Source organism: Ischnura elegans, chromosome 9, assembly GCF_921293095.1.
Source record: "Ischnura elegans chromosome 9, ioIscEleg1.1, whole genome shotgun sequence".
Classification (NCBI taxonomy): Eukaryota; Metazoa; Arthropoda; class Insecta; order Odonata; family Coenagrionidae; genus Ischnura; species Ischnura elegans.
This window is the reverse complement of record NC_060254.1, coordinates 106,710,224-106,726,817: the sequence shown is the minus strand read 5'-3', so window position 1 is coordinate 106,726,817 and position 16,594 is coordinate 106,710,224. Positions and strand designations below refer to the sequence as shown.

Here is a 16,594-nt window from a genome sequence, read left to right as displayed (position 1 = left end):
TCATTATGAAACATATATGTAACAATAACTTACAATAAACAAGAAAAAATTATTATATATGGACAGAACATAATAAATTTCTTTTTCCTCCTTTCACAAAAATATAAAATAAAGTCAATTGAATACTTGAGATGGTGACAGTGATTGTGGGTAAAACTTTTTGTGCTTTCATAAACTAGTAATTAACAACAGAATTACGTTTAAATACAACTAGCAAGTTTACGTGATAATCCTTCTTGCGCTATTATAACTAGTTGTCGTTATATCTATGGAAAAAATATCCAAATTTTGGAAATCATGTATTCTCTGCCGTAGCTCACTCCGGGTGGCTGTTGTGTTTATTATCTAAATACGGATTAGGCATAGCTGGATGGCTGGGGTCTAGCTTGAATTTTGGTCGGTGATGACGTTAAATGGTAAAACTCTTATTTGAAATGTGCTCTCAATGAATCGTTGACTCTCTCTTCATTTTGGAGGAAAGCACGGGAACAAACACGCAAGTACCTATTTGCTATAAATTTGACTTAATCCGTGGAACTAATGAAACAACAGCACTGAGTAAAAAATATTTTTTTTTCGAAAATAACCTGGTTGCTGTTAGAAATTGGTCAAACCAATGCAGCGTTCTGTCCATACAAATTATTATATAATCATTGATAGTGATGTGATGTTCAATTTAAGAATAACCAATGGGGGTGGAATTTAAAGTGAATTTCACATTCTTATTTTCCCATTACTACAGTGTTTCTAATCTCAAAATGAGGTTGTATGACTTATGCACAAAACAGAGTTTTTTTATCATTGTACTTAAAAGTTTACCGCAAATTTTCTTCAGAAGTTATACTTACGCATAACTTGCTAACGACCTCTGATAAATATTAGCTATTAAATTTTGTATGTTTTATTTTATTCATTACTTTTAACTACATGCCTATGTAATTTACACATTATTGACTCCCAGGTGAATTCCTTGACGCGAAATTTCATCCTCAAGATTGTTTTGAAAAAGCGATCTCAATGCATTAGGATAGTTTCCTTCATCAAAGAAAACGAAAGACACTGATTGCGATTCGTTACCCACCTTTAGTGTATTCATAATATACAAATTATTTGGTTTTTAGACATCCCAGTTCAGATGAATGGAAATGGTCAATTTTAACCGCATTTGAAAAAGGCCAGATTGGCTCCCATGAGAAGCCACTCCACGTGACGTCACAGGGACCTAGTTTCTATACGAGTAAATAGGAGTTTTACATCATCTGAGATTACTAGAGCTGGTGAAAAATGGCGGAAAAAATTCCTGAATTTCGGTGAATAAAATGGTGGATTTCGTCGCAAAAAAGCTGTAAATAAATGAAATTTCGGTGAAAAAATGTTGAAGTATAATTGATTTAAAGCACAATAAAACATTCTGTGTCAGAGATATTTTTGAAAATTTTTATGTAATATTAAAGAAAAGGACACTAAGGCATATTTGAGTAATACAGCAATAGAAGTCATGAAATAGGAAGTAAAATAATAAATTATTGGTTCTTTCCGATCCACAATTCTGCCAATAAGTAAAATTGACTTTATTCGCAAAAATATAGTTCTATTAGTGACCCATATTCTCTGGTTTTAGCGATGCCCTTTTATCAGACACAAAGTTTCTGTACGCCGAGAATGCTCTCTCGATGTCAACATTAGAGGCAGGAATACTTATACAATAGAAATCATATTCTGCATATTTAGGATAATTAGATCTAAGACTCTTCACAATAGCCATTAGGTCAACCTCGCCAGTAGCTGCAGCATCAATGACACATTTTTTGGTAGCTAAATAAGCTTCAGTAAAATCAATTATGGGTAGATCACTAAGCAAGGGCTTTTTTTTTATATGCTGAGACACAGAACTATGATTTACATAAAGCCCACTTGCAATAATGTTCCTAGGATTGAAAAGTTACGCGAGTTACGCGTCCAACAATGTTCGGAGAGCGCAACAATATAGTCATACATATTACGAAGAATACAGCTCTAGCCTACATTCGAATGTCCTTTTCTCAGAAATGGTAAATCTTAGAGAAAAAATTGAAGTAATAATTTTGTAGATAATTTTCTGATCTACCGTTTCTATCTGAGCAATTTTTATCATAAAACTAACCGTTTGGCCAAAAAGGCAAAAAAACTCATTTTTGTGACCTTTCACCTTGAATAAAATTTTTTGCGCACACGGGATCGATGGGGACTTTTCAGGATTTCATAAGAGGTTCATGCAAATTTTCAGCTTGTTGGCAATTTATGCAAGGGTACCCCTATTTTTTGGGCTAATTTGACTGGGCTACTGCATCTTTTCCAACATTTGCCAACTGTGCTTCTACAGCTCTGGAGTGGCAAGCAGGTGATTGCAACAGGTTAGCAGTTTCTGATCGAAACTGCCGATCTGCAACTAATTGGAAACAATTTTTTAGGTTTAAAAACTTAACGCTCAGGACATGAGAAAAAGGATAATTTGACCCTTCCAGTGTCTCTAAAAGTGCAACATTGGATGAACAATGCTCAACTACAAACTTTGCCTGGCATTTCAAACCTGCAAGTTCATCTACAGTTAGGCACTTGAAATATCTGATAGAGGGGCTGTTGCCATTAGAGTCCTTAATTTCAAACTTGAAAAGTCAGCAAGGTAAGGGAGATATTAATCTATATATGCAGCGGAGCAATACGAAGCATTCCACCTAGTGGCAACTGGTGAGGGATACAGTTTTGGGGTAACATGTTTGTCTTCAAGAAACTTCAAATAATGATGTTTCCTTTTCTGGTGTTAAGAAAAGCCATTTTAGCTTTTACAACACATTGATTCAGTTCAGGAAGTCCAATAGCCCACATATTTCCCACAAGATTGAGTTTATGTGCCCAGCACTGGACATGGATGAGTGTAGATGACGTTAGCACTTTCATAATGTCAGCACATTTTGTCATGTATGGGGCAGAGTCTGTTGTAAATGAAAGGACATTTTGATAGTCCACACCATATTTTCCTAATGTCTCCACCAAGACTCGAGAACACACTGTGGCGGTAGCACTCTGGAGCACTTTACAAGCAGCAACGAAAAGCTTGCCGCCTTCTTCAAGCAAAAGCACTTTAAATAAGACTACAAATACACACTGACCCTTTCTGTCAGTGGTTTCATCACATAAAATCACTATCTTTCTCCCTTTAACTACTTCTTTAAGATTTACTTCTTCCTCCTCTCCAATGTTTTTTAAATAAACATCCCTCAAAGTTTTAGAATGAGGAAGACTACCTGCCCCTGGAATATATTTTTCCATCCACTCTCTAACAGCTGGGTGATCAACTTTAAACAAAGGTATATTAGCTTTCACAAATGCCCTCACCGTGTCTTTTGTGAATTTTTCTTTTTCTTGCCTTGCCCGTTTGCTCGCATCCAATGTTTCAGAAATCGAATTCTGTCGTTTTGATCCTCGCTCAGACATCACCCTCTCCTTATTTGCTTTATGAGAAGCTCTGGCGTTGACATGCTTCTCACATGTGTCTTTCCGGCTCCAGTCCACAATGACATTGCAAAACTTGCACATCATAATTTTTTTTGCTTTGTCAAACACACAAAATCCTTCTTTCTCATACTCTCGCACTCTCTGAAACACAGTCACAACTTTAGGCATTATCAACCTCCAAGTATTTCTGAATATCCAATTAATCGGTCTTTCTGCCTTTCGTTATTTCCACAATACGAATACCATGAAGTGGGTCCTCTCACCAGCTCCTCGTCACTGTTTTCTGTCGATGTTCAACTAGTGATACAATTCAAAAATGCTCCAAATGCAATGTGGCTACAATGTAGTTACCAACGTGACTTTGTGTTGATAAGTCTGGCGATTTTGAAAGCGAAAAACAGCGCGCGGCAGTAGACACCGGCATTCACCAGGGAGACGGCTAGCCCACTACGCGACATTCTCAAGGGAGACGCTACGCATTGGCAAAAACCCTAACCTCACGGAGTACAGACAGAGAAAGAGGCGTAAATTGGTAAATGAAATCCTTTAAAGGACTTCTGAGCATCACATTCCGACACTACGTTTATTGTCCACTGCCGCAAGAGAAAGTGCAAGGAAGCACTGCTTTTCCGATTAGTTTGCCGTGAATACGCTTCAGCTCAACTCGCGCCAACGAATTTTTAAAAAGCGTTGTCTGGAATGGTGACCTTCGTTCATGTTCTGATATTTAGGAACTCGTAATCAGCAAGTAATATAATATTATCACTTTATCGTTCCTCGAATTGTTCTAAGTTTTTGAATTCATCTTTTCAGTATAATGAGGGAATTTCTCTAAGTGCGAGATGAATTGTCCAGAGGTTAACCAGAAACTTATGGTCTCAGTTTTAAAAATGAAAATCTATGATCCAAAATATCGGTCGCGATCGATTTCCGGCATGTTAAAAACTACAAAACATCTTGTGTTGATGGGCATCTTCCATACGCCGCATTCGACGAAATTTCACGATAAAATACAATCATTTCGTGGCAGATTTCACGAATTATTAATGATTTCGCGAAATAGTATGGATTTCGCAAAAACGAAATGCTTAATATTCCACTTTTTCTAGCGGTAATGCATCTTCGAGTGATAGCTCGGTTTTTTTAATCCTCGGACGGAAATTACGCAATTTCGTCAAAAACAAAAATAGCCTACCTCTAGAGATTACCAATGCATGCATGAGACACAGACCTCAGGGAAACATGTCTTAATAATCACTTATTAAAACTGGCTAAGGTCAGAAAGTTTTCTTCGTTTGATAAGGTATTAATAATCCTTATTTAAGGCAAGCGCTACCATCTAGCAGGGTACTCAGCTACCCACTTGCAGCCTACGCCGTATCAGCGCTCAAGTCTCCCTCAAGGTCACTTCAGAGGGCGGCAGCGGGAACGAGAAATACGTCACACGGAGAGATTTCCCGGCATTCACACTTACCCGTCGCGTTTTCGCGTGCTTGAAAATTTTCACTTTTCAATTAATTGCGAAAAATAGATATCGTCATTAAAAAATCTAATGGCCTGAAATACATACTCCAAGAGTAATAATCTTTCGATTTAGGCAATAAAAAAATACCGTAAACCGGGACAACTTTACTACGTGGGACAACTTTGCAAGGTTTTGGAAAATATTATCTTTGGTGCCCTACTAACTTCCCTAATTATCCAAGAATGGGCCTATGTTTTCATCACACGGAAAAGAAATTAAGTGATAATCTTTTCAAACACTTGTAGTCTTACGATTAATCTTATTTGCAGGTCTTTATTAGTGTTTTGTTTTCGTCCCGCCAAACTGAATATTTTGGTAGGCTATTAAGTGTCTCGCCCAGCCAATTTTCTCATTTGAAAGTAAAAACTTCTGTTATTGTTCAATAGAGTATGTAATTTACTTTTAGGATTGCTTTAAATCAGTGTTTCCCAAACTTTTCCGAGCCACCGCCCCCTTGGATCCATAAACCTATACTCAACGCCCCCCTAATCGGTATCTTTCAAATTATAATCAGAACCTCATACTAATTTACCAAATGAGGAACGTTGTAATAATTAAATTAAAAACGATGACTAATTAAATGTTTATTTAGAATCCATTGGATTTTTTAAAATAATTTATGCAAATACACAATAAAAGAAACTTAACTGAGAATATACTTTTGACATAAAGATAAATAATTTTAAGAAGTATTTTTTAGAATTTTACATGTCATTTTTTCACTTAAATCAAACAATTATATAGCATGAAAATTTTAAATTTATAGTAATTGAATGACCGATCACGTTTTGTTAAAATTATTTTAACACTTAAGTTACTTTTAACTATCGTTTTTCATGGTCTAGAAGTCATTTAAGAAGTTCCTATTGCTAAAATTAATTACATATTTCCATCAAATAAACTTTTAACGAGAAGGATGAGCTTGACGGTATGATACAAATTTTCCAACGTTCGGTTTAATTTCACTTAGCAGAAGTCTTAAATCACCGCGTTTGCAAACCTGTAGTCTATTTCTCTGCTTGGAATTAAGCTGAATGACTGCACTTAAACCACGTTCCACCAAATCTGAAGTCGGAAATGCAAGAAAGAGTTTTTTAACCACCATTCATGATTCAGGATAACGATTGGAAATCTCCTTCTGTAGCCAAAACTCTTGATAATTTATTTTAAACTTTGGTTTCAATTCAATGTCATTTTGTAGTCCAATTAATTGTCCCTCTAATACCCCAACTTCCCCAATATCTACTTTTAGGATTTATCACCCAGTCTGGAGTTTCCAACAAAAGAAGATCCTCAAATCTTCGAGTCGTATTTTTATGTAAGGTAGCTGAATGGTCGCAAAAGACGCTCAAATTATCATCACATAAACCAGCTTGCTCTTCCAGCTCAATAAGAGAAGGAAATTGATAAAGCTCGCGGCGACCTATGTTGTGCTTCAATATGATTTGTGTCGTTTCCCTACAATTGTAAATTCATTTCATTTCTTTCTTTCTTTCCAAACATCCAAATATTACAGCCAAAAATGCAACGTCACTCCTAATCTCTCTAAGGTTGTTGCTGAGAAAAGCATCTTTCTCCTCAAAAAACTGCACGACAGTGTCAAAAAGTTTACAGAAGCACCTTATACAATTGCCTTTTGGCAGCCAACGAACTTCAGTAGTGAGAAACGTTTCAAATCTTCGTCGTTATCATCACACAACTCTCGAAAGAGTCGATTATTAAGAGCATTAATTTTTATTTAGTTTATATTATTTAATTAGGCCTTAATCTTGTTAACTGCTGTAATTAAAATGTTTAAGGACTTGTGAGGGCAATCACTCAGTTTTCAACTCCGGGCGGAACTAACAAAAAATCATCTATTTCTTTGCCTTTTGGTGGGAATCCTCTCAGAGTTCTGCTATTTAATCCTTGCGTTATATTCGCTTTTCCTATTGTATCCCGAATATGCTCTATGAATGATGATCTCTTCGCTTAACCAACTCACGGTTCCTAGTAGTAGTTCCGAGCAAGTACTTCAACGTGCGCAAAAGAAATACTTAAAAACTCAGCCTGTTTTTTTTACGAATGATTCTACAATTCACGATACTAATTTTAAATTTCTCGCCCCATTAAATACCTTTGTATATGAGCCAATTATTCTATGGCGCTTCCGTTTTTTGGGAGCTGGATTCGCTTTAAGTATTCCGTTATAATGGCTAATTCACTTTGAAGGCTCTTGTATTTCATAATTATCTTCTTTGGTGGCTATATTTTTCCTAAGCTGATCAAGGCTCTATTCCTTTTGTCGACAGCTTCGATTTCTTGAATTATTTGCAATGCGTTCTTTTAATTCGAAGAATTATTGTGAATATTACCCATTGTTTGAAAAAGCTATGCTCCAAGGAAATACACAATATCAGAAAACTTGTGACCGGGTGACTTAGATCAGTAAACCGGGAATTTATTGAATTGCAATCCAACTAGCAAAGGGGATCATGTACATACGAAGTGTGAGAGAAAAGGTCCTCGTTTTGAATAATTTTTTACAATTTTATAAAAACGTAAACAATATACTGGCCAGTTATTTTCTTATTTACTTCGCTATCCTAAAATAATACAAAATGTTATATAATAGAACTCTAACGATATCATCTGAAGAATGAAAAATCACTTACCATAAGAGCCTCGATAATATCGCTGGAACCGAGTTCGGAAAATAGGGTGGTTTCCTATTATTTTTTTATTGCCTAAATCGAAAGATTATTACTCCTGGAGTACGTATTTCACGCTTTTAGATTTTCAAAATGACGATATCTATTTTTCGCGATCAAATGAAAAGTGAAAAATTTCAAGCACGCGAAAACGCGACGCGTAAGTAGGAATGAAGGGAAAAAGTCCGTGCGTCGCATTTCTGGTTCCCCCTCCCGCCTGGTAGGTGACCTTGATCGAGGCTCTGAGCGCTGATAGGACGCAGGATGCTAACGGGTAGCTGAGTACCTTCCTGTCTGGTAGCGCATGGCTTAAAAAAGGTTTATTAATACCTTATCAAGCGAAGAAAACTTTCCGACCTTAGCCAGTTTTAATAGGTGATTATTAAGACATGTTTCCCTGAGCTCTGTGACTCATGCATGCATTGGTAGCCTCTGACGATGCATAACTCCTATCCTCTCGTGTAGAAACTAGGTCCCTGTGACGTCACGTGGAGTGGAATCGCATGGGCGCCAATCTGGCCTTTTTCAAATGAGGATAAAATTTGACCCTTGCCATTCGTCTAAACCGGTATTTCAAAAACCAAATAATTTGTGTATTATGAATACACTAATGGTGGGTAACGAATCGCAATCAATGCCTTTCGTTTTCTTTGATGAAGGAAACTACCCTATTATTATTCTGGTAAATATTTGGTGTAAAACTACCGAATCTAGATGACCTGATTCCTCTCCGCTTTCACAGCCGTTTAATTCACACTGAACTTAACTGCCGAAGTTCTCTTTGTCGTGAGTTTGTACCAACGATAGACCAAATGAGACTAAACTCCTTCAAACGTTCCCATTGTGCAAAAAAGCCTTGGAAATATTTTTTAACTGTTATTACTTTAAAATGTTAGAAAACGCATGCTTAATTACTTCCAGTTGCGGGAAAAAAGTAAACTTAAGAAACAAAGCTTGAAAAGAAACAAACACAAAAGGAATGTTACGGAACCTTCGCATTTGTCACATTGTCAGGACCCTCCGGCGCCCCCCTGCCGCCCCCTCGGCACTTTTCGCCCCCACAGACGCCCCCCAGGGGGCGGTAGCGCCCACTTTGGGAACCACTGCTTTAAATGGTAAAATGTAGGCTGTAATTACGCTTATTAATGTAACTTGGCAATGGTGCACCAGGAAGCTTGGTGGAAATGTGACAACTTGGCCAACTGACAATATTGTTTTATCTCAAATTCTAGTACACTTTTTCCTAAGGATGCGTTTTTCATAAACGTTTTATAGACCGTTCAGTTGCCAAGACGCTTTAATAGCAATTTGGGAGGCCGCAGGTATCGAAATTATGATGACACTACGCTGCAACTTGCTGTCACTGCAGTGGTTAATAATGAAATGAGAAGTGGAAAAGCAGTCCTGAAATATAATATTCCACAGAGGACAATTTACAGTAAGGTCGCCCTGGATTCTGGCGCCCTGGATTCTTTGAATCCAGGGCGCCAGACGGCATTGAGCAAGGATAAGGAAGAAGAAATCCTGGAACATGTGCTTGTTTATGCAGACCGGGGAATGCCTTTAAATGCCATTGATTGATGATTGATACGTTTTGTGTACTTACACCATCGTCCAATATTTATGACAACCTTTTGATGTTTCACTCTTCGCTCCTTGTAAAAAAAATGGAGAGCCATACTGACTGACAATAAATTGTGGAACTCTACTGGTTAAATTACTCTCGAAAATAGAGCATTTCCAATACTTTTGGCAAAACCTCTCAGGGCTTTGGATGAAAGCGGTAAAATGTACTCAAACATCTTATCAGGGTTCGAAAAATGTGGCATCGTGCCCCTCAATCTCAAAGAAGTTTAGTGTTGAATTCCGGATGCATGGTTAACTGATTGTAATTACACTCCTACAAGAGTAAGTGCTTCAATTTTGAATTATCTTCAAGTCTGTCGTCGTAATCCAAACAAAAATTCCCCATTGAGAAGAAGACGGAAAATTAATGTGGCCCCAGGAGAAACCGTGGAAAAATCACACTTGATCACTTCCAAGCACCTCCACACAGAATTATATTGGAGGAACTTGAAAATAGAAGAAAAAAATAGGGGAATAACCATTGTATATTATGTACAGTGTTTTGAGTATCTGTGTGTACCATTCTACATTTAAGAGTTTTCTAAGTTAAAATCATTTATTCCATTGTTTTATTGAGTTTTCCCCTGGATATAACTCCGTTGGCAAAGTTGCCCCAGTTCCATAAAATCTTTGCCACATATGTTTTCAATTTTTTTAACGTATAAAATTTTACTTAAGTTGTAATTTTTTCATACATTTTGAAAGTAGAGACCAAGAGTAATAGCTGATGATGGTTTTAAATCATTTTCGTACATGAACTTACAAGAATGCAGTTGAAAAAGAATAAAAAGTGGCAAAGTTGTCCCAGTTTACGGTAATAGGAAACCACCCTATTGCTATTCCCTTTCTTTATCCCCTAGATTCTAAGTTGCTACATATACTTGATATGTATGTACTTTGTAAGGGAACAGTTATAAAGGGTTTTGACAGGGATGTAGTTCTAATATGATGACCACCAGAAAAAAATAATTTGAATTTTAGCGACTGGTATATTGATCTGATATTACGAGAAGATCACTTGCAGAACGAGGAGACACACAGTTGAAAAATAATAATAATTCCTGTATTTCTAATTACATGTGGGTTTGTGAATACATTAGATTTCACTCATCAAATCAGTAAGTTAAGTACAACTGTTTATGACCAGGCTACCTTAATATTTCTCCTGCAATATTAAGTCAACTGAATAATTTGATTTGCATCTTTCATATTTTATGAAAGCATGTAGTTTCAAAGTGAAGTAGGGTAAAAATATTATAAAATATTTGCAAAGATAAATAATCTCCTTCATATTTCTGGAAATATAGTCAGTACATATGTATTATTATTTTAAACCACAATTAGCTTATTTTGGTTGAGACGATTTGTAAATTCAAATCAATTTTAGATTTGTTCACAAACCTGTTGTGAATGTCTTTTAAAGGAGTAATTTGTCATTTTATTTAGGCTGAAATGTTTCATGCTTACTTATTCTTTCATACAGGTTTAATATAATTTAAAATGTAATGCACACTAGAATTAATTTAACACAAAAAACAAACTATACATAGCTCAACAATCAGTTCAGTTCACATGGCTCGTGAACAAAGAGCAATGCAATTTGGTGCAGAGTCTCTGAGTGTTGTGTGTAGCTTCACGTCTTTGAGCCCTTTTCCTTGTTCGCATTATTCACAGCAGGCTTCCCAGTTTGCTCAATCTGTATAGTGCGAGCATTCTCCTCTTCCACATGCTCTACCTGGAATGGGAACACATCAATGATCAAGTCATCATTTCCAAGGGATCTATGCAAATTAATTTTGGGTGGTTGGACCAAAGTTCATCGTACCACAGGGACAAAATATCCTGTCAAAGTCTCTGCTGCTGCAACACCAATCCGCAAGAAAACATATCTCATTGGCATGTGATTCCCTATGCTAAAATCCCTCCAGGGGAAGTTTGAACATGACGCATTGTTTTCCTCCATTAAACCATACTAGTCAGAGTCTGAGTCCACACGTAGCTGGACTTCTCTGAGTGTAAGCTACAATGGTTACCGAATGGCAATATGCCAGTGTATAGTGTGAGCTTGAAATAGGTGCTATAGAGGATAAACACTGAGAATATTTAGGCTACAAATTAAATAATTTACACAATTGATGTATAGATGGAGGAATATTATCCTTCTTTTAACATAAAATACATATTTTGTATAAATATCCATTAAGACAATGGCACTCACATAATTAAAAGGTGAAAAAAAACTGTCAATGTCATCAGCCGCAGGTCAAAACAAACGTAAAATTAAAATAATTGTAGTCCAAACGTTGAAATAAATAATACCTCTACAACTAACACTGCAATATTGCTGGCATTAGTTTGATGAATTCATTTAAATTCATGTTGATAAGTTTTCTACGAAACTATAGTCAACGCTATTGATTGTATGATTGAAAATATTTGTCAACTGAAAATGTAAACAAACAATTTTTTTCCTAAAATAGAGTTTAGAATAAAATTCTTAGTCTTTCAGTTACTCCAGATATAAAGCAGATATCAATGCTCAACGAATAGGTACACTAGACAATTAAAGCGGTGTAAGAATAAAATAGAGATGGGGTGAGCAATAACGGTCAAGATTACACCATGACCTTTAAATGAAATACACACCTTTGGTGCTGTGATGGTGAGAACGCCTGAGGGTGGAGTTGAGTGCTTGGTGATCGACGCCTTGAGGAAGCGTATATCGCCTCAGGAAGTGTCTGGAGACGAAGCCGTGCTCGTCCTTCGTCTCCTCGTGCTTCCCCTCAACCACCACGCTGTCATCCACCTGCTTCACCGTGATCTCCTCCGGCTTAAAATGCTGCACGTCCATCACGATCTTGAAGCCATCCTCGTCCATGGTCACGCTCGACGTGCCACTGTACTCGCTAGAGATTTTGCCCCATGGTTCGTGGAAGTCAAGGGTAGGAGGCATGATTCTCGTCCGTAAGCAGTCGTTGAAGCTGGACCCAAAGAGCTGATCGAAGGTCTCAAAGGGACTCGTGGGGGTGGGGGTGGAGTTGGTGGCAATCATTGGTCGAAGGGTCATTCCATAGCGAAACGTCTGAAATGAAGGAAATCTCACTTGAGCAGTGAATAAAGTTTACTTGTGAGCGACCTATCTTATTCTGGTGTCAGTTTTTTTGCATGCATTTGAATTGGTCATGGAGTCTTTTTTTATCATTGTTAAGTGATTAAATACAAACAAGCGTCTGTGGTTTTTGCTCAAATGGAGAAAAGATAAATGGGGTGCTTTAGTTTTTGCAGTTATCATGAAAGACCCACGTCTTCACATAGTTTAGAGGTGGAGTGTATTACCATAAGGTAAGAGTAAGGCACTGATTGCGATTCGTTACCCATCTTTAGTGTATTCATAATAGCCACTCCAAGTGACGTCACAGGGACCTAGTTTCTATACTAGTAGATAGGAGTTTTACATCGTCTGAGGATACCAATGCATGCATGAGGCACAGATCTCAGGGAAACGTCTCTTAATAATCACCTATTAAAATTGCCTAAGGTCGTAAAGTTTCCTTTGTTTGAAAAGGTATTAATAACCCTTATTTTAGCCAAGCGCTATCTGCTAGCAGGGTGCGCTACCGCCATGCTTGCCATGAAGTAGCCTGCATCGTAGCGGCGCTCATAGCCTCGCACACAGGTGGCCTCACACGGTGGCAGCCGAAGCCAGGATGACGTCACACGGGCTTTTCCCAGCATTCATACTTAGCCGTCGCGCTTTCGCGCGCTTGAAAATTTTCACTTTTCATTTAATCGCGAAAAATAGATATCGTCATTTAAAAATCTAAAAGCGTGAAATACGTACTCCAGTAGTAATAATCTTTCGATTTAGGCAATAAAAAAATAATAGGAAACTACCCTATTGCCTTAAAAACCTGCGGTACAATGTTTGCGTGGCAAAATAGAGAATAAAAATGAGGTTTATTAAGATCACCTCTCGCTTGCAGACACATTTTCTCGGACCGTTGATGTCTGTTAGTAATAGGTTTCACTATATGGATAATACCAGATCTATGTATGGTTTCAAGAAAGCTTAGCTTTTGCCAGCCATTTATAATTTAATAATTAGTAACTTGAGAAAGTGGTGAATTACCATCACAACGTGTCCATAGTCCTGATTGGTTTTCTGACAGCTCTAAATGCGCCCTCCCGACCGCTAGTGTTTAAATGTGTGCTCTCATCAAGTTACATGCAAAGTGTTAATTATACTGATTATACACATATACAAGGCAATGCCATCTTACGATATAAAAAGTTACAAATGTGGTTCTGCAATGCTGGCGGATCTGACTCCCTAAGTATAAGGAAAGTATATGGATATAGTTTTTCTTTCGCTCAAGGTTGGAGTCAAGTAATTTAAAAGATATGTTCCCAAGAAAGGGAAGTTTACTCAATTATTTTGGAAGCTCACTGTACTCATCTACATGATTCAATATTTGCCTGTTTATTCAATTTCTAATATGTATTTGTGATATTTTTGGAGAAATAATTTTCAACCTTCCCTTCCTATTTCCATTGGCTTTAGGCTTTCATGTTTCAGAATGTACGCCGTAAATTATACTTCTGCTTACACAAACTCAGCAATTTTCTAGTATTGGTTATCTCTTTTCATGTGCAATTTCAGACTTTTAATTTATAGTAGGTATATGATTATACTCATCACATTGCATTGAATTTCATCAATATAATAACACAAAAATATGGGTATCTTTATTTTTCAAATGCTATCGCAGCCGATAAAAAAAAAAGAAAATTGGTGAACGATTCATTCATAGATTATTCATCTCTCAATAACAATTGTGTTTCATTGCCAATCATTTAAATGAAGAGCAGATCCTGCTGAGCCAATTTTCCTTCCTTGTATCCCCTAGATTTTGAGTTGCTACATATACTTGATATGTACTTTATAAGGGAACTGTGGTAAAAGATTTTGACAGGAATGTAGTTGTAATATGATACCCACCAGAAAAAAATAATTTGAATTTTAGCGACTGGTATATTGATCTGATATGAAGAGAAGATCACTTGCAGAATGAGGAGATAACCATTTGGAAAAAATAATTCGTGTATTTCTAATTACATATGAGTTTTTAAATACATCTGATTCCACTCATCAAATCAGTAAGTTGAGTACAACTGTTTATGACCAGGCTACCTTAATATTTCTCCTGCAATATTAAGTCAACTGAATAATTTGATTTGCATCTTTCATATTTTATAAAAGTATGTAGTATCAAAGTGAAATAGGGTAAAAATAATATCTAATATTTGCATAGATAAATAATCTCATTCATATTTCCGAGAATATAGTCAGTGCATATTATTATTTTAAACCACAATTACCTCAATTCGATCGAAGGTCTGAAAGGGACTCGTGGGGGTGGGGGTGGAATTGCTGGCAATCATTGGTCGAAGGGTCATTCCATAGCGAAACGTCTGAAATGAAGGAAATCTCACTTGAGCAGTGAATAAAGTTTACTTGTGAGCGACCTATCTCATTCTGGTGTCAGTTTTGTTTTTGCATGCATTTGAAAGCATTTGCATGTGTTATCATGAAAGACCCACGAAGTTAAGAGGTGGAATGTATTAACTATTATCTTCTATAAATAAGAATACCAACAGTCCCTGCTAATAATTTAACCTATCTCTAAATTAAAATAGACTGTTTTTTTACACTCTATAATTTTCAATACTGTGATTCTACTGTGTCGACGTTTATAGTTGGTTTTATGTAACCCTTCTGATTTATGTGCTTTAAATCTTTCTACAAGTCAAAATTTAGGCTAAATATATTGCTATGCGTTTATAATTTGGCACCAGTAATGCGGCATACCATGACTGCATGCTAACTATCGGTGATGAATGTCCATAATTGAATGCTCTATTTCAGTAAAAGACACTAGAGTTCCAATAGTGATTACTGTAAGCTACCACACTTATGACAGTTGAAAAGTTTGGACCCAGTTCAGAGAGAGAAGTAGAGTTCGTTGGAAGACAATAAAATCGCCAAGTGACCAGGAGTCAGTCGTAGCGTGGTCAAGGGCATACCCAGGATCAAAACTTGGGGGGCTGGCCATTGTCGTTCAAGTTGTAGCATTTTAGCACAGAAAAGGTTAATTTTAAGAAAATTATGACGGCGATTTATAATTTTTATAATTATTTGCTTGAAAAATTAATGATTTTTTTTATTTTAGTACCTTGTCTTATACTAATATCACTTATCTTCAACAGAAAATTTGTTCAAAACTTTCGTGATATGAAAATTTCACCACTCACCTTTGGACTTCTTATGGAAAGCAAAGGATTGCCTGCAAATAAGGGTCGAAAAACTATTCTGAATCGAGACATCTGAAATGAATAGGAGTACGAAGAATAAAATTCTTAGTCTTTCAGTCACTCAGTAAAGGCTATATCAATGCTCAACGTATGAATAGGTACACTAGACAATCAAAGCGGTGTAAGAATAATTAATAGAGATGGGGTGAGCAATAACGGTCGAGATTACATCATACTCTCTGTGGCTGCCCAATTAACAATTCATTCGAGTAACATTCTGCGATTTCCCTCGCACACACTTTATTACCACTAAAACGATAATGATTTTATTCTTTCCATAATGCGCATGTGCAATGCGGTAACAAATCGCCTTACCTTTGGACTCTATCGTTACAGGTGTATATGAATACACTTCGAATATTGAGTGGGAAACGTAAACAACTTTTATCATCGCCGATTTATTAATTAAAGTGACTAAATATTAGGCTGATGTAATTTCCTCCCAATGTTACGCTGCGTCATTTTGTCGTCAATGAAATTAATTTCTGGACTGCAGTCATTGTTCGCACTCAATTGTTTAAAGATATTTTTTACTAAATTTAACAAAACACTCAGCTCTGACGGAGCCTGGCCTCTAAATAAATCATAGGATATAGCTATTTAAAAATGGAAGAATTCCGTGCACTTACAGTTAAATTATGTTGCACGACTCTCGGATATTATCGCTATTTATTTTGGAATATTGTTAGTTGTTTTCCTTCTTCGAAGTAGGATGATGAAGGTCTCGATGTCACAAGCCGACGCTTAATCACAACTGATGCTCGCAATTTATGATTCAATGTAGCGATTTCCGAGCGGGCGTTTGCTTCTATATATACACGTCTGTGGTGTGTGGAGTTAGTTCACATTTTGTCCGCCTGGTGTGTCGCTCTTCCTCTTTTGCTAG

General features: G+C 36.7%; 1 protein-coding gene and 1 long non-coding RNA gene across 2 annotated transcripts; both read right to left on the bottom strand.

Annotated features, from left to right (window-relative positions):
• Positions 1-10,425: 10,425 nt before the first annotated feature.
• On the bottom strand, positions 10,426-12,412 carry LOC124165074 (alpha-crystallin A chain-like). Its single transcript, XM_046542334.1, has 2 exons — positions 11,983-12,412; positions 10,426-11,071 (listed from the first exon to the last, which is right to left on the bottom strand). Exons 1-2 carry the CDS (start codon positions 12,401-12,403, stop codon positions 11,028-11,030), a joined length of 465 nt encoding a protein of 154 aa, XP_046398290.1. The 5' UTR covers positions 12,404-12,412; the 3' UTR covers positions 10,426-11,027.
• A 2,309-nt stretch (positions 12,413-14,721) lies between these two features.
• LOC124165076 lies at positions 14,722-16,475 on the bottom strand. Its single transcript, XR_006866118.1, has 3 exons — positions 16,338-16,475; positions 15,649-15,720; positions 14,722-14,808 (listed from the first exon to the last, which is right to left on the bottom strand). It is a non-coding gene; the product is annotated as an uncharacterized LOC124165076 (long non-coding RNA).
• Positions 16,476-16,594: the final 119 nt, after the last annotated feature.

Bases quoted from the DNA above. Each gene is read 5' to 3' on its own strand.
- LOC124165074 (XM_046542334.1), bottom strand. From the start codon at position 12,403: ATGACCCTTCGACCAATGATTGCCACCAACTCCACCCCCACCCCCACG. The intron at 11,072-11,982 runs GTGTGTATTTCA...TTCCCATTCCAG, and splicing joins TCACCATCACAGCACCAAAG to GTAGAGCATGTGGAAGAGGA.